Genomic DNA, 20,323 nt, shown 5'->3' with positions numbered 1-20,323 from the left:
CAAGCAGGATGTTCTGAAGCAGTTTGGACCTGGATTACCAGATGAGAGGGCACACCCTGCTCGCAGGGCTTGCAGAGCTCAGCCGGGGAGCTCGCACTACAAATGCTCAAGCTGGCCTCAGCTCTTACGGTGGAGAATAATCGGGGAGTTCACAAGCATCATGCTCTGAAATTGTTGAGGTTTTTTTTTTTTTTTTTTAAATATGGAAAGGTTGAAGTGATTTGATGGTTTGGCTTATGGGCAAGGAAACATGAGTTTTGCTTCTCAGAACTGGATGTCCCCTTTGTGCTTTGCTAATACAGAAACTGGCAGAACAGGCATTACTTTTTCTTTGACGTTAGGGCTTGCAGCCCTGTTTCCTTGTGTCTCATGACTGAGTGAATCAACACCTAATTAAACAATCACATGAGGGACAGAGTAAAATGCTGCTCAGGCACTGATCATTGTGAATGTGTGGAGAATAACTACTTACATCTGTCTTCCTCCTTCTCCAAGGAACCCTGAACAGCTGCAGCTTTGCTTTTTATTTTTACCCCCCAAGGGAAAAAGATCACGTAAACCTCAGCCAAAGCAATGCTGTCTGTGCAGATAAATGAGACCTGGGGTAGGGGAAAGAGAAGACTTGGAAGTACTGGACAAAGTCTTTAGAAATTGGAATGATTTGAGTTTGTGCTGGGGATGACTTAGCTGAAAGCTTGAAGTTGTAGTCCTTGTGCATTTGACACTCTTGGTAATTGTGTGGTAATTTCACTCCTGAAAATGCGAATGTTGCGCAAGGAAGTTCTGAGCGGTCTGGGGGGATTCTTTGTATTTTTAATATTGGTTGTAATTCTTTCGCTCGCCACGTGTTACGAAGGGTCCATAACAATTGCTTTCCATGTCTGAGTGGCAAATACTTGTGTGGAGATTTATTGGGCTCTCAATTATCACTCAGTCACAAGTGCAGCCACCTTAATCAATTACATGGAGGTGGCCTACAGCCAAGGAATGCTCAAATCCCCATGCCGCCTGCTCGCGCCGTATGACTTTCACCACCAAGGCAATATTTTTTCCTCTTATAAAGCTCACGAAACGAGTATTACAGGATGTTTTAATCAGCGTAAGCAGATGGCTACCTCCACCCTGGCAGGGCGGTGGGCTCCCGTGTAGCACGTGGGACGTGCTGGCCTGTGCAGCAGACACCTGGGTCTACAGCAGGGGATTTTCTTGTCGTGGTGGGCTGGCACGGGTGGTGGTTTGGGTGCTCCGTGGTGCAATATTTCCAGGCGGACGATATCCACCAGGGGTCATCCTGGCCTGCCAGCTGCGCGGCCGGTGGGCTGCGGGCTGAGCTCGGCCCCGGGGAAAGACCAACTGCCCGCTGGGACCCCAGGCACAGCATCGCCCAGCCTCTGCTGCACGGCTCGCGGGTTAAAAAGTGTGACATTAAAAAATGCAGCTCTTTACATCCTAGTTTTTTAGCCTTTAAAAAGTTATTTATTTATTGATATATCTATCTCATTTAAAAAATTGCTTTGTTTACTTAGTGCAGAAATCACACGGCATGTCAGGCTTAGCTAGAGTACACTAGCAATTTGTTTATGCACCTTGCAGCTTTTTTTTTTTTATATCTCCTGCAGTAACGTATTGAGATTCTCAGTTGTCACTTGTGTAAAAAGAAGAAAACTGCCATAGTACTTACAGTTGCTGGGAAGAGTATGAGAAAAAAAGCCTTAAAGACTCTTTAAGCTGAAGATAAATACAGGGAATTCAATGTTTGTCTATTAAAAAATGAAAATGTCAGGATTCCTCAACCAACATACTCTTATTAGATCAGGAGTCATTGAAGGGTTTATTATTAATATTAGAATTGATAGTGCTAATGGAGCTATAGTGATCCCTCTAAGATTGCTGCCATGAAAATGAAGACGAGTTCTTGCAGTCAACCTCGACTATAATGTATCTTCTTTTCTCTTCATTGTATCATCTATTCACATCCATAATCCCTAAAATAAAAAGCAGGGGGATTCACCATTAAGTTACCTGAGCAATAAACTTTACAGTTGATACATCTAAGCCTGTGAGCTTGTTTTTGTTCTGTCTAGCACTGTGAAACAGTCACTTTTTAATATCATATTAGTAATTCTCTACAGTGGTAGCTCAGATGTAACACAGATACTGGTTTTCACAGGCGAAGTTTGCTTTATTGTCTACTGGAAACTCTCATGTATCGGGCAAAGATAGATGCTGCATGTCACTGAGTGTCATTTTGTCATTCACACTTTGAAGAGGGGATGGAAAACAGAAGTTAGTTTTATGTGTGGATTTAAGGGTTGAAGAACCTATATAGATATCTCCAGGATTACACAACATAAAGGGAGGAGAAAAAGACTTCACAACCCTCTTTTGCTACACTAGATAATTCTGTGTGACTTCAGAAAGTGCTTTATTTCCAACAAGTGTGTATGTGAATCAAAAGCAATTTGTATTGGAAGTTTTTCTTCCCAACTTTTCATTAAACACAGATAATACTGAACTATTTACACTTTATTTTTCATAGCTACAGCAAAAGATTATTCTGCTCTGCACACTCGAGGGTGCACAATAAAATAACTGTTTGGCAGGGGGAAAATGCCCTGTTGTCTTGCAGTACCAGTTGGTATTATGGAGGTTTGTTCGGTGTCTTATTTATAGTAGATTGCGATTGGAAATGTGATACAAAACAAACACCAATGTTCCAGTAGCTTAACCATGCATCAGATTTTTACTTTGACAGTTATTTTTATTTTAAGCATCTTTTATCATGACTTGAAAAATTACAACAGTGAAGGGACAGTCAATCTGCTGAGGTCTCAGCATCCACGTTCTTAAAAGAAAGATAATGTTCCATGTCACACCCTCCAGGAATGCTCCCAGGCAGATCCGTATTTATGCTGATGCTCCTTTACACTGCCTGTAGAGACAGTTTATTCCAGTCATAAGACCTCTTGCTGCTAGTGAGAATCCTGCGTATGGAGAGTTTATAAACTTTGGTTCTTTGTTGTTTTTTATTATTTTTTACTTCTTTTTTTATTTTTCTTTTTTTTTTTTTTTTTTTTTTTTTGTATCGCATATGAAAAGCACCTTTTCCAGCATTTAAAAATCTGCTTTCCTTTAAAGAAAATGGGGCCTAGGTTTTGAAAAACATGCGGACTGCTTGCAGTGATCTTTCTCATCGTTTTGGCTCTTGCTGACCTTTGGCTAGGCTTATGTTTGTGCGCACATATCTATGGTGCGTGCAGGTATGTGTATGTGCTCTCGTTGTACACAGAGGGTTTAGGCTTTAATACAGTCCACTCTTCTTCAGCAGTGAGGAATTCAGTGGATTTTGGGGGGGGGGGGGGGGATGGGGATGGGATACAAAAATGTACAGAAAGGACTTTGTTTTTAAAAAAGTCTAACTCAGTGGTAAGCTTACTAGGGTGAATATTTTGTAGAGAAATAGTATCCAAGTATTTCTAGTCAGATTTCAGATAAAATCCTAATTGGTTTCTTCTCTTTTTGTCTAGTGTGGCTTCCAGCTCCTACCTCTGTGCATTACTAAGCAATAAACATTTCTTGGCTTGCTTACTGGCTCTTTGTTGTGTGCATTTGCAACATGTGTGAGGGAAACCTTTCAGAAGGAAGACTAAAAAAGCTCGTTAAGGCAGTGGAAAACAAAAATGAATTATTTCATTACTTTTTTAGCTTGTGGTTGGAGCAAACTGTTGTCTGCTTGGTTTAAAATCAGATAATTTCTACCCAAAAGGTGCAAAAGAGCCTTTGCAGTAACTCTGAATGTTTTCAGAAATGCCTTTGGATAAAATGAAGACAGTAACTCCTTTTGGTGCTCTTTTGTTTTGAGGGGGTTTTTTGGCTTATGTGTGTTTAAGAATGAGCCACAGCCCCAGTCTGGCATTGGGGTCTGCACAAAACCTCTTGGGTGAGATGTGCTTCATCCTCTCGGCTGTTCAATGCAGCTGGACACCATCACCCACATCTTTCCCACCTGCAGTGGGGTGGATGTGCGTGGATACCCAAGTGCCCTCCCAGGATCTCTCTGGAAGGTGATGTGCTAAGGCAGGAGATTTTGATCACTTTAATTTTTGAACTGAAAACTTTTTTTTTTTCCCTGAAGCTATATAATATTACCAGCTTTGTTTTCCAAGTTCAAATTTATGCACACTCCTCAAAGAAGAAAAAAAAAAGCCTGCACCCTTTCAAAGAGATGGAGAGTATCACATTCCCTGCCAAAGCCAAATACTGCCTAGGTGGTAAATAAGAGACTTTTTCTCGGACTTGAAAAAAAACCCCAACCAAACTGCCTTTCTGGAGATACCTTTCAATGATAGATGCTGTAGGTCTATTGCAATATAGACCTATAACCCCACAGCATAGGTGAAAACAAGTTACTGTATCTGGAATACAGTCAAATTTGTAATTACAGCCTTTTTTTTTTTTTAACTAACTAGACGCCCATTTTAGGTTTTATTTCTATTTTTCCCTCCTAGAAACAGTGCAGCCAAGCAGTGAGGAGGAGTGGCCGAGGGCTGTGCTGTGCCCCTCCGCAGTGCAAGCTGCTGTCAGTCGAGCAGGGTGGGTTAGGGTTCTGCGCGCCTGCCTCGTGTTCCCCCATCCCTGTGTAGCCTGAGCCTTGTCTGAGCATGGCTTTGCATCTGCGCTTGGCAACCAGGAGGTTTGGATTCAAGTGCAGGCTTGGACCCTGGTTTAAAACACCATAGATACGTACTGGTGTGACTCACTGTCCTCAGAAATTTAGAATGAGGTGGTGTTCTTGAAAACTTACCTCCTGTGTTCCAGATCAGTAAATAGGATGTTCACCATGCCTGGATATACACCTAGGGAAAAGGATGGTGCATGTTTAATCTTAGAGGCCTGAGTATCTTCTTGGATGTGGGAATGGCGACAGTGTGTTTGAACCAACATTGAGTATCTGAAGTCCTTCCTCAAGCAATAAATATTCACTGATCTGGCTGAAGTACTGTTTACTCTCTGTGCACTTCGAGTCTGTCTCTATTTGAAGAGAAATTCCTTCCAGTATTTTTCCTGGTCAGTTGTTGGATGGAGGCTGGGTCCACTTTCAAAGCACTTGTCTGTAATACGCATCAGATTACCCTGAGGTAAAATGGAAACCTTAGATGTTACTCCTGTAAATAAATGTTTACATAATACATTGCACTGAACTTCTCACCATTGCATGTCTAAGAAAAAAAGGTCACTTTTGACATCAGTAACCTTTAGAGAGTGATGCAATGCCACACAGGTAAAGAAAGTTACTGTGCACAGCACATTCCTTTCACTGGATCAAGAACGTAGCAGAGGTCAAATGTTACTACTTACAACTCCCAAAGCTTGTCATTTTAAGTTTTAAAAGCCCGATTTGGTTTTAAGGCATGGGTCCTGTAAACAGCACATGCCCAATTTTGCTCACGTGAGTAATTCCATTGAATTCCCTGGTACTAGTTGCATATGAAAAGCCAGGTCTGTAATGTATGTCTTTGTGGGGCCAGGACCTCTACTCTTCACTTCTAAATGAGAAATTGTCTATAAAACATTCATGGTCACAAAAGATAATCGTTTTAGATTTGGAACCAAGTACCTATCTATCTCTTAGTTTACTGCGTTTGTGTCAAAACACTTGCCCAGTACTAAACATAAAAAATATGACCTTCCTATAAGTCAGCAGCAAAACTGCTGTTGTGTCAAGAGATGGATTTCTCCCTGAACTTAATCCAGGAGATGTGCAGCAGAATAGGGAGCTCAGTGTTCTCTGGTGGAATTCATCCTGGATGGCAAAACATCATCTGGGCCGTCGGGATTGTTGAGTCTTGGGATCAGAGCCCATGAACAACTGCATCAGCTCACCTCTCTGTGATATAGGGGAATCATTGATAGCTCTGAACTTTGGGTTGTCGGATGCAGTGGAACAGGTGATCCTGATGATAAATGGATTTTTGCTGCCTTTGCATTTGAAATATTGGCAAAACCTTTAGGTTTTCAGATGCTGAAAAAAGCTGAAGTAGGAGCTGTGATGCTCTAGTCTCCTGCCTTTGTATATTTCTTGATCTTTGCCCAAAGATAATACAAAATTAATAGTATGAATGATTGGTCCCACACATGCCTGTCATGGCTTTTAATGTGCATTGCTTTTTTGGATGCCTGGTTCCTTCTTCACTTCCCTGTCTATCTCTCTTGCTCCTCCCCCACAATTTAGAGAAATAAAGTTCTTTAAATAGCAAGCTCTCTGCTTTTGTGATGTACCGGGCAGCCTTCCTAGCATGGCCTGGGTTACCACAAGAGCAATCATGAAACCTTGTTTACAGCTATCAGGTTGGTCTGATTTCTTTGTGGGCATTATTTCACCACATCTTCCCCCCCCCACTCCCCCCCTCCCATCCTATATATTGCCATCCAGTTGTCTCGCATGTTCCTGATGCTTCACTTGTAATATTAATGAGCCCTTACAGGGCATACAGTACTTTCTTTGTTCTTATAGGAGCTGATGGGGAGGGGGAGTGGGTGCTGCTGTGATACATGGAACAGAGCTGGTTTTACTTAGCCTGCAAACACGCTGAAGAACTGGGAACCAGCGATGCAAAGGCAGGCAGCAAGCTTCGAGAGCTGCAGGCGCCTCTTCCCCCATCCCAGCACGCATGCAAACGAGACCCTGTACAGTTAAAGATTTAAAGGCCTTTATTTTAATGGTGAAATCGTGCGCAGGGGTCGGCGGCGGCGCTGGGATTGGTGGCGGCGGATGGCGGCTCCAGGTGGCACGCGCTGACAGCTGGGTCACATGATGGCTGTCAGCGCTCCCTTTTCCACCCCTCTGCCTCCGCTCTCCCGGGCTCCAGCACAAGCATCCCGTTGCTTCCAGGAATGTGAAGGCTGGGGGTGCAGTCTGGAAGGAGGCCGTGTTGCTTTGCCCCCCCCCCCCTTCTTGTCCGAGCAGGCTGAATTCCCGACGGACGGTCGTGGCTTGTGGAGGTGCAGGACGGCAGCCACAGTTGCCAGGGGACTTGGGTCATGAGACTCAACTCCGATCGCGTTCGCTAGAGGAGGAGGATAGATGGGACTGACATGTACGCTCCGGCGGCTGCCAAAGCAGCACTTAGCTTCCTGATGAATTAGATTGATCTCCTCTGCAGCAATACACTGGAAGAGACAAAGGAGCGGGGGAAGACGGGCGCTATTTACTTGAGCAGAAATCCTGGGCTGTGCAACAGAATGGAGGGGCAGGATTTGGGTTATGAAACTCCAGGGCAGTGCAAAGGCAGCCTGGTGCAAATGCCTATATTGCGCTTCAGCGAACTGCTTTCTTTAAGGTGGTTTTTGTGATCCTGTTGCTAGGATTAAGCCTTTTGCATTGCAGCATGGAGAGTCTTTTGTTTGAGTTAAATTCAGACCTCTTGATATGTCACCTGACAGTCTTGTGGTTTTGGATGAATATGGCTCATTGCTATTATTAACCTGAGTTGGCAGCCAGGCACAACAGGAGTTTATAGGGATTTTGAAAAGTGGAACTGCTCGGTGGACAAAGATGCTTCCCAGGTACGGTCACTGCACAGTTCTTGAGATTATTTTAATTATTTGAAAGCTTAATATTTTCATTGTGATGAAAGTATTTCTTTTCCAGAAATGTGAAGCTATTAGAGATTTTTTTTAATGATTCTTATAATTGTATGCTAAATGGCACAAATTTATCTTTTCCCCCGAATTGGTTCTGTCCGTTGTAATTTTGCAATGGGAAGTGCAGTCTACTTGAATAATGTAAAACATCATGTTCAGTGCTAGTTAATTTAACTGAAAGGAACTGTGTCCTGTTTGGGTGTGATTTTTATTAAAATAAGTATTTCAGAAGAGCACAGAGCTTCTGTGTGTGTATGTGCATATGTTTGCGTGCATGTATGTGCTTAAATCAGCTAAAAGCTGAACAGGTACTTTTTGAAAGGACATATGTGAAGTAGTCCCAAAAATATTTTATGAGATTACTAATACTTCTTGTAAATTCTGAAGCTGCGTAAATGGCAAAGTTACTCAACACACTCGCATCTTTAACAAAACCTTCCAACCTACTTATTTTCAATATTGCGCTCCAGATTATGATTAATGTGTTGACTAGACTGCACCTAACCTGTATATATTAAGTCTTTTTGCTTGTGGAAAGGTACCTGGCTCATGTATTGGACTTTAGAGTATAAATTAGGTACCTTAATGAGAGCCAAGTGACTTGGTAGAAGGGAGAAAAAAAATGAAAACAAACTAAAGTCAGCTTCACATACAGTTAACGAATTGGAGAGCGCCAAGGTCCTTGGAAGCCAATTGAAGTTTAGGTCCAAGTTTATTATACTGAGTGTGAAATATCTGGCTGACTGAATATGTGCCTAGTGTACAATATGCGCTTAGTATAAGCAGCAGAAGTTTCCTGGAGCTCAAGCAGTGCAGCTATTCAAGGTGAGGATTGCTAAGCTGGTAAATGAATGAGACAGATTTATAGATGTAGCATGGAGCTGACCTCTGCGGTGCTGCAGTGCCTGTGGACATGTTGCCCTCTTTCAAGAAATGAAAAGGGGGTGGCTTGGATTTTTTTTTAAAGAAACATCATTTCCTTGCGATAAACCTTAAAAATGTAACTGCTGTAAGCAGTCACCCTTGGTGAGTGGCTGTCCCTGAGATGATCCATCGTCTGTCAGTTCTTCCAAGCTACCCGGAGGACAGGTCTGTTGACTTCTGCAAAAACCCAACTGAGGTCAAAGCGATCGAGGGCAGTGTCACCCAGATTGCTGGGTAAACTCCTTCGCAATCGAGCGTCACGGGCTCCCTCCGTGGCCTTGGTCAAGTCACAAACGCCGGTTTTCTCTGCAGAATCAGCAGGCATTCACCACAACAGTCACACAACCCTGAAGTGACCTCAACTCTTGTAAAGACAATTATCTTGCAAAATTTTTTTCTAAGTATAGGTTCCCGTGGTTTCTAGTTTAGGGATCTTCTTCCTCCTCACAGCCTTATGGTCATGTTATGTCACCAGCATTTAAATGGAATCTGTCGCTGAAAATGCCAGCTTTGCAAATTGGCAGTACAGTCTGGATCGTCCTTAGCACGTGACTCCTGATAAAGTTCTTTTGCGTTTCAGGTGTTACTATTAAAAAAAAAAAAAATAACCTGCCCATGCTGCTTTAAACAAAGCTACTGGATGGTCTTCCAAAGCTGGAGGCATCGTTAACTTGCCATATATGGCTGTTTTCATTGCTTCCAAATTAGTCGTGGTCTTTCAGAAAGGCCTAGACAGCTGTCTTTGTACAATAATGGTCAAATAATAAGCAAATTATTGAATTCCAGTAAGAAGGTATTAAAATACATAGAATACCCTCCCCTTGTGTCCTATATACTCAACTTTTGTTGCATCTTCTCAAAGCCAAAAGAAAAAAGTCCAGTAACAGATAACAGAAATACACAGAGGAAATTGGGCAGGAGAAGGGGATCCCTTATGAGAAAAAGCATCTCAGTCAAGGGCAAGAGGTGTATGATACGATGGCTGGACTAGGCAAGGACCATTTGCCTTCTGCTTCTGATCACCCTTCCCTATAACAAAGCAACCGCAAGATCCTAAATACTCCTGGGCTGTATTCATACAGGTGAGTGTGTTTCAATATGAATGTACCTCTCCATGGAACGTGCAGATAATCTGCGTCTGAAATATCCCAATGCACCCAGTGGAATGGTCTCATGTTTATAACGTAAGCTCTTCAAGACAGGGACAGTCTCTGTCGAGTGCTTGTATAGAAGTTGACTGGCTCTAAGCGCCGCCGTAACCACCGCAGGACGTGAAGAGGATCATCTGCTGGAGTTGGAGATCAGCCCTGGGGATCCCTGTGCCTCTGGTCTGATGCTCATCTCAACAGGAGTAAAGCAAGACGCTTCCTTCCATGCAGAGCCCCATGAGGAGGGCATAGGGCAAGGTGGACCTACCGTCTGCTCTGCCCTGGCTGTTCCTGTCAGCCTTTTAAAAAGGTGCTAACATGAAAAACATGCAGAACAGATAAGCTAGCATAAACTATAAATATCATTTGCGTAGATGCATTTAAAAATAGTTGGAAGTGATTCATCACCAGGCAGTTTTTATAACTATGGGTAACATGATGTAGGAAAACAATAGTTTGACTGATAGTTTCAACTTTTTCAATGATTAGTCATATTCTGGTTTTGAGCAACTTTACTTTTTAGCAAACTCTTCTACAATTCCTACCTGCTTAATATCTTGATCAGTTTGCTTCAGTTGCTTTTCTTTAAGACTTCTAAAAAATCTCTGTTAATTATTAAAAAGCAATTGTATACTACCTAAGCTGTGTTAGTATGAAATTGTTTTAAAAGTAAAGTTTCAGGCAGGAGGAAAAATAGTATTAAACTCAACTAAACACTACTTAATGTAGTGAAGAAGTGCTGTTCATGTTGTAGTGGAAACAGGGAGGAAGGAATGTACTTGCGTTCAATTACAGGGGAAAATCTTGTATTTTAATTGCTGGAATGGTAACGAGGGATTTCTGTGTCTGTCGTTTCATCTGTTAAAACTTGCAGAGACTGTAATAATACTGATTTACAGCCATTCAGTTGCCTCTTGCTGAGGAACGTCTATGGCAGTAATAAACTCCAGGAATTAGGTACGTGAGAAAAATCCATCCTTGGAGAGAATTTGGAGTTCTGGATTGCCATGCAACTTGCAGTAGAGATGTCGGGAAGCACGTAATGGATCTGTAAATGTAAACTACAAATAATACTGCTGGTGGTTGAGTGTAAAAAAGGCAGGAAAACAAAATAGGTGAAAGAGTGAGAAGAGCTGGACAATAGTGGGGCGTAAGCATGAACATGCATTAAAATACCATTTTCCAGGCCTTGATTTTATTCTTATTACTTTCTAATAATTTCATCATTATTCTTGTGGAAGTTCGCCTTTCTGTCCCAAATAATTTCTCTCCTTTTGTGCTTTGGACTTGCATTAGCATCTGTGCAGGAGGGTTGGACCAGATGACCTCCAGAGGTCCCTTCCAGCCTCAACCAATCTGTGATTGGGTGAGATCTGGTTTTACATGATGTGTTTCTGAAATATCCCACACACCATTTATACATCAATGATTTCTACCCCTTTCTATTCATATAGGTATTTCTGAACATCTCATTCTAGAGGAATTACTATTTGTGTGATGAAGATGTCCACAGGACTGGTGACTGACTCAGAAATAATTTGTTTGTCACTATTTTTTCTCTGGCTAGACGTGTGAACTCACAGCATTAGCTTTGTGGCAAAGTCGCAAACACTTCCACTGGTGAAAAGATTGTTGGGGTTTTCTTGGTGGTGGCTTTAATGTTTGTTTGTTCTGGGTTTGTTTTTGTTTTTCTTGAAGTATAATCAGTTCCAAGGAAAGCTCAAAGAATGGCAGATAGGTCATGCAGGAAAAAGTCCTCATTAAGAGAACCGTCATTTCCAGAACAGCGTGGGAGATGGAGACTCACCTTTCATTAACATTGCTAGAACATTTGATTCTACGTCTCTTGGTTTTCCTATAAGAAGCTCAAGAAAACATCAGTTAAATGTCAAAGTTAGTTTCCATTTATAAACAGAACTAATTATATTCAGAAGATCTAGGTCAGTTTTCATCCGGCTGAAGAGCAGCGCTGGAGTACTGCCCCATTACATCTGTGTATTGCACGCATGAATTTGTACGTTTCTGGGGATAATCTACCCAGATATCAAGCTTACTGGTATTTTAAAGCTGCTGACAGCAGCAGCAAAGCTACTCCATGTTCCGTTTCCTCCAGAAAAATGTGCCTGGCTGGGAGGTGTGTGTGTGGGGGGGGGGAGTTGGAGGTGCCAGTCTGCCTCTGTTTACTGTCTGTCTAAGTGAACTTTTCCCCCAGCTCTCTTAAAGTTTCTTCTGGTTTGGGAAGTGGCCCGCTATTGCCAGGGAACGTTTTTGCAAGGCTGCAATGTGCTTAAGGACTCTATTACGTAACAGAGATAACGCTTACTTGGAATTATCACAAATTATGATGGATAATATCTACTAAATGCTTGTCTAGAGAAAGTTAAAATGTCATGTGAAGAAGCTGAGAAGTAAACAAGCTCTGGTTACCTTGATCAAATATGTTTCCGAATACAGCAAGAGTTTTATATTTAGCTTTCTCTCCTCTTAGTGTGTAATCTGCTCTTGGAGCTTGTTATAAGTAGACTTTCCTAAGATCTGGAACAGCTACTGCCCTTCTTTGCCAGTAATTTCAAAGTCAAATATCAAAAGTACTAGGTAATGGAAGATGTGCTTTTGTCTGAGTGTGAAGGAAATTCAAATGCGTAGCAAGGGTGGAGCAAGTGATAGCACCTTTTTGGCAAGCAACTTTTTGTTATTGTCACATACTGTTTCTTTATAGGAATCACAGTGGCCTATCTGGAAAGAAAATGAGTTTCCAGACTTCCACTGATTTCGCTTAAATATAAGGAGATAGTTCCTCCAGGAAGCCAGTTTATCCAGCAGTCTCACTTGCCTGCTCACCTCTCGCTGAAGTCACGCTCTTAAAAGTAATTGTCCCAGCTCTAGTGCCTTTGAGACTCTCAGTTGATAACACTCTCCAAATATGCATCAAATAATAGTACGGATTTTGTTTTCTTATATTTTCTGAAATGCAAGATGAGGCTTATTAGCAGAGCCCCCAGTAAATGTAAGCTCTGCTCAGAGTTTGGTATTGTGCTTGGATTCCTGTACAGAATTTGCCCAGTTTGCAGTCCGCTCTTCGTGTGGACATGTCCCTCTGTGGACAATGCTTGGCTTTAGGTGCCCTAACAGGGTGCAAAGACTCTTGCCCCCAAATCTAGACATCAAGTTATTTCAGTTTCAAGTTGCTCAAGCTTTTTTCTTGTAATAAGTTGCTTTTGACATTTGTTGCACAGTATCTTCTCTGCAGCTTCTGTTTTTTCTCTCCTGTTGCTAAATGCTGGGGCTGAGCAGATTAGGAAATGGATTTCCTCTCTCAAGAGACCTTGTAACTGTGTGTCTTGGTGCTTCCTTTCACCTCGCTAGGACTACACTAGTTGTAAAGCCTGTGAAATGCATTGGACAGTCTTAAAAACTTCTGATAGGCAACCGTGGCTTTGGTGATAAAATTGATTCTTTCCTGCGACCTATTGTAGAAGTTGTTGGGTTACAAATCATCATTAGCATACTGATCACATTAAAGCATGGGCATCGAGAAGGAAACCTTGTAGTCTGTGAATTAGAACGACAGAGGAGAGTAAAACTGACCATAGTCTTAGAGTCTAGCATGCCAGGTTTACTTTAACCCATATTATCATTTATGGTTGTCTTTTTGCTGAAATAACTGTACAGCTCCCTGTGAACTGGGAGCCTGTATCCTTCCTTAATGGCTGGAAAGTTCCACTTCTCCCTGTTTCGTGCTAACGCTGCTTGCCTAAAAGCCAAGGATAAGGAAGATAGAATTTCACTTGATCTAGGAAATGGCTTGTAACTAGCTGAAAGATGATTCCTGTTGGTTTCATGGATAGAGCAGGCGTCTTGTTTCCTATCTTCCAAGAACTGAGAGGGTATTGGTGAAAATGGATTCCCAAACCCATGGGCAACAGTGCTTGCTGGGCCTTAAAGTGATGGCTAGCTTTTTAAAACGGAAATTTAAGATGATGGCTACAAAGCAACCGTAAAGACAAGATTATGCAATGGTACCCAAGTCTGAGCCCTGCAAGCTTTCCCTTTGCAGAGCTGCTCTTAAGCATGAGGGAAGGCAGAGGCTCAGGAAAGCTCCTTTCCTTGTCCCCAGACTGCAAACCCAGTTGCCATGTGTGGTTTGCTGACCCACGCAGCAGCATGGCCTTGAATCACAGAGCCTGAAGTAGAGATTGTTGCTAAGTCCACATGTAGTGAGGACCTGAGTATACAGTCAGGACCGAGCTACACATGGCGCTCTGTTTCCCAGCATCAGAGCACAAATATTAGTATGAATGTTGTAGTTCATAATACCGCAGTTAGTTCTATACACGTGTGTTACGACAGTGGTTGTGAAACCTGAAGAAGGGTAGGAAAGGTACTTTGCATTTTTTCAGCTGTGGAGTTCAGTGCTTTGCCAACCCATGAGGCTGAATGCAGAAATTCATTGCTTAAGGGAGAGGCCAGTGTGAATATATACCTTTTTTTCTTTTTGCTTTTGAATTGTGAATGGTTTTAAGCTAGTGCTTGCAATGGTGAGGGAATCTTTTTTTTGTGTGTGTGTGTGTGTGTCTTTAAACACAAAAGTTGAATTCTTCTATGACTTTGATTTCAAAAAGCTGGAACTTGAAGAAAACATTAAATAACACAAGACAGAGCACAAGAGCTAGTAATGCTGTGCATATCATTGTATATGGTTGTAGTGGATGGGTGCTGTTTATGCCAATGTAATTTGGCAAACGTAGGGGAAAGAAAAAAACAAAAGGCATAGTTCTGGCTACAGGATCAAAGGGTTTGATGAAATGGTATCGCATTTGCTTGACTTTATGCTTTAATAAAGTTGCATATACAGATCATGTAGAAAGAATAGTGTGATAGACTTGTGGTAATTGATTCTTCTGCTTTTTTTATTTTTTTATTAAAGCTGGCCTTTGCCGGAGTTTGACCCAAGTCAGATCCGACTGATTGTGTATCAGGACTGTGAAAGAAGAGGACGGAATGTCTTATTTGACTCCAGTGCTAAAAGAAAAATAGAGGATGTTTCGGTGTCGGTGAGTATTTTGCTAATTTACATGGTTATAGTCTGTATTTTTTAAAATGGCAAGATTGATAAATCACAAATGTTCTGGTTTATTCACCTTAACTTTTAAATGTTGGTTATATGCAGGGCTATATTTAAATGCCTGTTAACTTGCAAATTATTCAGGCTTCAGTGATTTCACTCTTAACAGCTTTAAATACTATAGTGATCTCTTTATTCCTGGGCTTGTCTATTTTCTGCTCTTTCAGAGAGAAGGATTCCTTCCTAATGCTGAGGCAAGGCATAAACTAATATTTATGGATGTGCTTTTGTGCCGTGGTGGGGTCTGCATTCTTCATCAGAAGGTCCTCCCAGCCTGTGTCCTCTTGTGTCCTGTTTGGTTAGCTTTTGCCCATCGTTTCTGTGCTTTGCTGACAAGTTTTTTCACACAAAGTTACTTGAGAACTTTCCCTCGATTTTTCCTTTTGGCATGGTCTGCAAGGTAATCTATTAATTGAAACTGTAATGGATGCAGTCAGATCAGGATACTTCCTTCTAAGGGCTCTGGCCAGAAGATTAATTTCTAGCCACAGTGCTATTGTAAGTGGTTGTGTGAGGTCGGACAACTTACTGCGCTGCTTTGAACTTCCTTTTCACTATCTCTAAAAACATTTGCAAACCATTTTAAGCTCTGCAAGCAGAAAGCACTGCATGAACTGAAATTTATGATCGCAGTTGCTTTTACCTGTAGGACCTATGAAGTTCTGTAAGTAGGAGTACACAAAATAACAGTACCCCCAAGCTCTGGTTTTCATGTTGGGTATTGGAGTACAGCCAGAAGATTCTTCATCCAGCTTTGTAAACTCTTCTGGCCTGTTGCTGAACGCTGCCAGCCTGATGCATCTCCTGGTCCTGAGCGCTTCCTATGTCCACGTATTCTAACCTCTGGGTGTCAGTTTGTGTCCCATCAGGCACTAACTGCCAGGCTTCTCCATCGCTTACGCTAGCGCTTTTATAGCCGTGACTCAAGATCCCAATTTCCTTGTTCTTTTTGAGAATTTGTGAACTAAAGCAAGTTTCACAGATGTTGAACAAAGTGCATCTTTCTTTTTAATTTGTTAGAATGGCTTTATAAGTTCCTGTTCTTCTAGGTGTTCTTGCCAGGAAAACAGGTTTTTAAAGATAAGAGATCTTTAGAAGTGGTTTATTGGTACGAATTGCTGGCTATGCTTATTACTCTATTACTTCATTAATTATAAAGTATTACCTCATTAATAAAAAAGACGTTGTATGGTATAAATCCTCTTGCCATATTTCAATTGATTTCTTGAAGGCCTAAAACCTCTTTAAGATAGGTCTGTACTTGCACAGTGAACTTGCAAACTTATTTCAGAAAGATAGTTGACAGTGGCAGCTCAGCAGCAACAGAATAAACGGCTAATAACGAAGCTAATGCTGTTCCATATTAATCTCTCCTGTATTTTTCTTTGTGAAGGGGGAAGGAAATAGCTGTATTCACCATCTCTATGAAATGAGTATGTGAGACTGGTGGAGGAAGACTGTTCCCAGGGTTTTTGAAATGCCTAGTACTCATCCTTAGTAACTTGATATATTTCTTCTTTTTTGTGGTATTAGGAGACTTTGAAAGAGAATATATTGAAACGTTTGCTTGCCATGACATCTGCCTTCTGCAGCACTCAGATAACGTCATGTCAGGCAAACCTTTCCTCGTAAAACAAAACTTTGCAATAGCAGAAACATTATGCAGGTAAAAACGTGCAGAAGAGTCCTCGGCTCGGCTTGCTGCGAGCATAGTACAGGCTTGTACAGTTAGCAGTATGTACTGGCCATTTTCAAGGAATTGCGTTGTTTATTTTTCTTGCTCTTTATCATGATTTTCATTAACAAAGGCACACCCTGCCTATACAAAGCCAGATCTTGGCTCTAAGCACATTCCAAGGCACTCTTGCCCTTTTGCAGCAAGACGTGTGTGTGGGCTGGGCACTCTCCCTTGTGAAAGGGTATCTGTTCACCGCCTCGCAAAAGCCAACACGTTCTGCATCTCTCTCCCCTCCATTTCCTAACGTGATTTATACCTCTGGATTTACAAATAACACTAGGAGGGAGATTTGCAAGAGTGCCTGGCAGTGGCCAGACCATTCCAGTTGAAGTCTAATCAGTCTAATGCAGAGAACCAAGAGGGTGCCAGCTTGCTTTGTTGCTGTGCTCTTCAGTTCCCATTTTCTGATGCTTCTGGGACGTGTAACAACATTGTCTAATTTAAGAGTTGTATGCCTGCAGCAAGGTGAGATATACTTTGCTCTACTTTATATATCTAATCTCTACATTTGCCAAGAGCTGTGTGCAGTGGACCAAGGTTGAACATGGCTCAGTCATTTGAATTCTGTAAGGGAAGGTATGGTTATAAAATTTAAGAAGCAGACACAGACGTTTCAAGACATAAAATGGTAGGCTCTGACTTTTTGGTCAGTGAAAACTGCAGAGTTTGAGCTCACACCAAGCTGGACTCTAATTATTAAAGCATTACTAGGCTCATATTATCTGTGAGGGAAATGTGACTGTAACACAAATAAGGATTTTTTGTTTTCATGGGCTATTAAATCAGCCTCTTCATGTCTTAAATAAACCTAATACTAGGTAAACAAGAATTTTGGGAGGGTGTTCCACAGAGACGGACAGAAGGCAGCTGACGGTTTGCAGCACGGCCATTAAAATATTTTAATTGCGCAGGAGAAGTGATGTTTTCCTCAGGCCTTGCTAGAGTTAAACTTGGCGAGCAAAGCCGAGAAGCAGTCTGGTGACTCGGAGGGCTGGCGGCCGCTGCACTGGGAATGTTGGCCGAAGGCTGTGCCAGGCGTTTCCAGCGAGGCCAGGCGGAGATCCGCCTTCGGCAGCTGTGGGCACTCGGTGTGGGGGCGAGGAGAGAGATTCCCCTTTGTGAGTCCTATACCTTTTTTGGTGCTAAGCGGGAGAGGTTCTTCCCCAGCTTTCCAGGGGATGAGCTATTGATCAGCCGGGCTCTGTAAGCAGAGCTGACAGACTGCTGCCTCAGGAGCATCAGAGAATTGGGCAACTCCTCTGAGTTGTGCCAGGGTATCCCAGAAGAGTGGCTGCCCTTTCCAGCCCTGTGACACTAGGTCATGAGCAAATGTATCAGAACAGGCATTTGCATATTGAATATACCAGGGCAGCATGTGATATGAGGAGTAGGCATTGCTGACGCCTTTACTAAACAGCCTCAGTCCACACCCAAACATCCACATCCCTTGGATTTTGGGCTATCAAAGTACTTCTACGGGCAAGCCGGTGGGTTTGATCCACTGCCTCCTCTAGAGAGTTCAGAGTTTGTTCCTCATACTAATATGTGTCTCTTTTCTAATAAGACCGTATTACTTGATTTGCAGGTGATAATGTTACAACCTATGACCGGTTTCTCCTGGTAGACTAATTTCTGTGCCTGTCTGCTCCTTTTCCTCTTAACACCCCCCATCTGCTTTCCCCTCACCCATACCACCAGCCCTGCTCACCTCCCTGCGTGGTGCCTCGTGGCTGTGCAAGGTCTTGTGTGCGTCCGCCCCGTTGGATTGTACTGAGTTTACAAGCCAGGAGCTGTGTTTGAACACAGGTACGCTCCACCAAGAGCTGTGATACCAGGCCTGGTTTGAATTTCAAATCAAGTGCAACAAGCAGATCCTTTTCCATTTTAAGGTGCAGAGGCCAGGTGGCCCAGGCAGTGCTGAGCTTTCAGCCTTGGCTCTGCCTTTCCTGACCCGTGTGCTTGGCTTCTCAACCTTGACACTGCATTCACGCTAACCTTACGCGAAGGCTGTGTTGTATTTTACTGTGCCGCCGCCGCTGTTGTGCGGCACATGAGTTAAGCCACCATAAAATGTCAGTATGCAAAGGCCAGCTGAAGTGTGAGGAGTTTTCCTCCAAGGGCTGGCAACTGACTGGGATAAGGATGCCACAGAAATGGTGCTGTGAAGAAGTGGGGAGTAAGCCAGAGAAGAAGCTGGGAGGGGAACCTTGTGTCAGGGCTTTCCTCGGAGCAGGGTGAAGGAATCCGGGGACAGGGTGGTGTTTTTTAGCTGTCTAGTTTAACTGCTCCTCTGCCTTTTATGTTGTCCACTGGTGACTTAGGACAAGACAGTGTTTGTCATTAGGGATGTGACTGAAGAGAGGTGCTGATGGAAAAGTAAAAAGCTAAAAGATCTTTCAAAGTCTAAAGATCAGCCTAGAGGAAGGCATAAGAGTCCAGGAGGGAAGAAGGGGTGTCAGGGGACCACGAGGAAGAGGAGGGAGAAAAGAAAGCAAGAGCCAAGCTGTGAACTGTGCTGAGCAGGGATCTGGACTTTGGGTGGTTTGGCTGAAAAGGGGGACAGACAAGGAATCAGACAAGGGCAGTGGCTTGTTCCCAGGAGCCAGAGTCAAAAGAGGATTTTCAGAAGCAGGGTTTGGTTTGGTTTTTTGAAGAAATGAAAGAGAAAGAGTGGCCCAGGATGGAAAATTTGAGATCTAGAGGTGCAGCAGTGGACTTGAATTTGGGGAACGAAAAGTTCACTTTTGCTGTGTAACCTAGTTGTCTTTATCTTTGGGATAATTTAACTGAAAGGTCATATGATATTTGATCTCCTACTGTGGCAATTTCTTTCACTCCAAATGTCATATTTATCCCAAAGTAGAAAAATGGCATGCTGTTTTAAACAAGCCAGGATTAGCCACGTGTTCTAATATACTTCAGCACTGGATAAATGTTGAGCAGCAAATTGCTTTGAGGGATTAGTAATTGGATAGTGAGCCTTTTGCTTTTAGGTGAGTTGTGTGAAATGGAGACTCTGGTCTGTATCTAGCTCTTGGTGGACAGGTTTCCACCGAGTCAGGCTGAGCAGACAAAGACACCAGCTGTAAGCATAGAGACTGGGTCCCACCTTCTTAGCTCTGCTTATTCTCTGTAAACAGAAATGGAAGAATAGTAGTGGAGTGGGGGAGCATAGTGTTGTCTTTAATTCTTTCACTGACCTCTGACTAATAGAGGAACTTGACAACTCGGGAACAAAGGGAGAATGCAGCACTTGACAGCTGCATTATAAGAAAGATAGCTGGATTTTTACAGCAGAATTTGAAGGGAAGGAATGAATGCCTATTCAGTTTACTCTCATGTCCTAGGTGGATGCATATATTTACACGTTCAGACCAACACATTAATAAAGCAAAAGAGTTATTTTATCTATTTTGGAATAACTTTTAAGTTTTGCTGAAAAACCTGCTCTAGAAATGAGGTACAGAGCTCTTGAAGAGTGGCAACTTTTCTTGGAAATACAGATTTCTCTATCGCTACCACCGCCGTGGTATTTGAGCACCTGCTGTTGCAGAGGGGTAGAAGAGAGTAAAGCATACGATGACATTTCTCTTTCCTTCTGTCACTCATAGCCCTAACACACATGCACACAATCTGGATTTAGTTCAACACACCAGGCTGCTTTCAACTTTCATATTATCCCCAAACCAAAACTTGCCCAGCAGAAACTCCTCTTCTGTGCACAGCACCAGGCATGTTCTTTCC

General features: G+C 42.5%; 1 protein-coding gene across 4 annotated transcripts in view; it reads left to right on the top strand.

Moving 5' to 3' along the window:
• The window catches only part of FNIP1 (folliculin interacting protein 1), a 70,273-nt gene that overhangs the window by 16,155 nt on the left and 33,795 nt on the right, over nucleotides 1-20,323 (top strand). For 2 of the 4 annotated variants that reach the window (XM_075766812.1, XM_075766813.1), the window contains exon 2: nucleotides 14,644-14,770. In XM_075766812.1, coding sequence (XP_075622927.1) covers nucleotides 14,644-14,770 — 127 coding nt within the window. Of the gene's footprint in view, nucleotides 1-6,275; nucleotides 6,349-6,865; nucleotides 7,567-14,643; nucleotides 14,771-20,323 lie in introns of those variants that run through there. The other 2 variants (XM_075766814.1, XM_010301643.2) reach the window with 2 other exon arrangements.

Source organism: Balearica regulorum, chromosome 14 (assembly GCF_011004875.1).
Source record: "Balearica regulorum gibbericeps isolate bBalReg1 chromosome 14, bBalReg1.pri, whole genome shotgun sequence".
NCBI classification, from domain to species: Eukaryota; Metazoa; Chordata; class Aves; order Gruiformes; family Gruidae; genus Balearica; species Balearica regulorum.
This window is presented reverse-complemented; position numbering and strand designations above follow the sequence as displayed.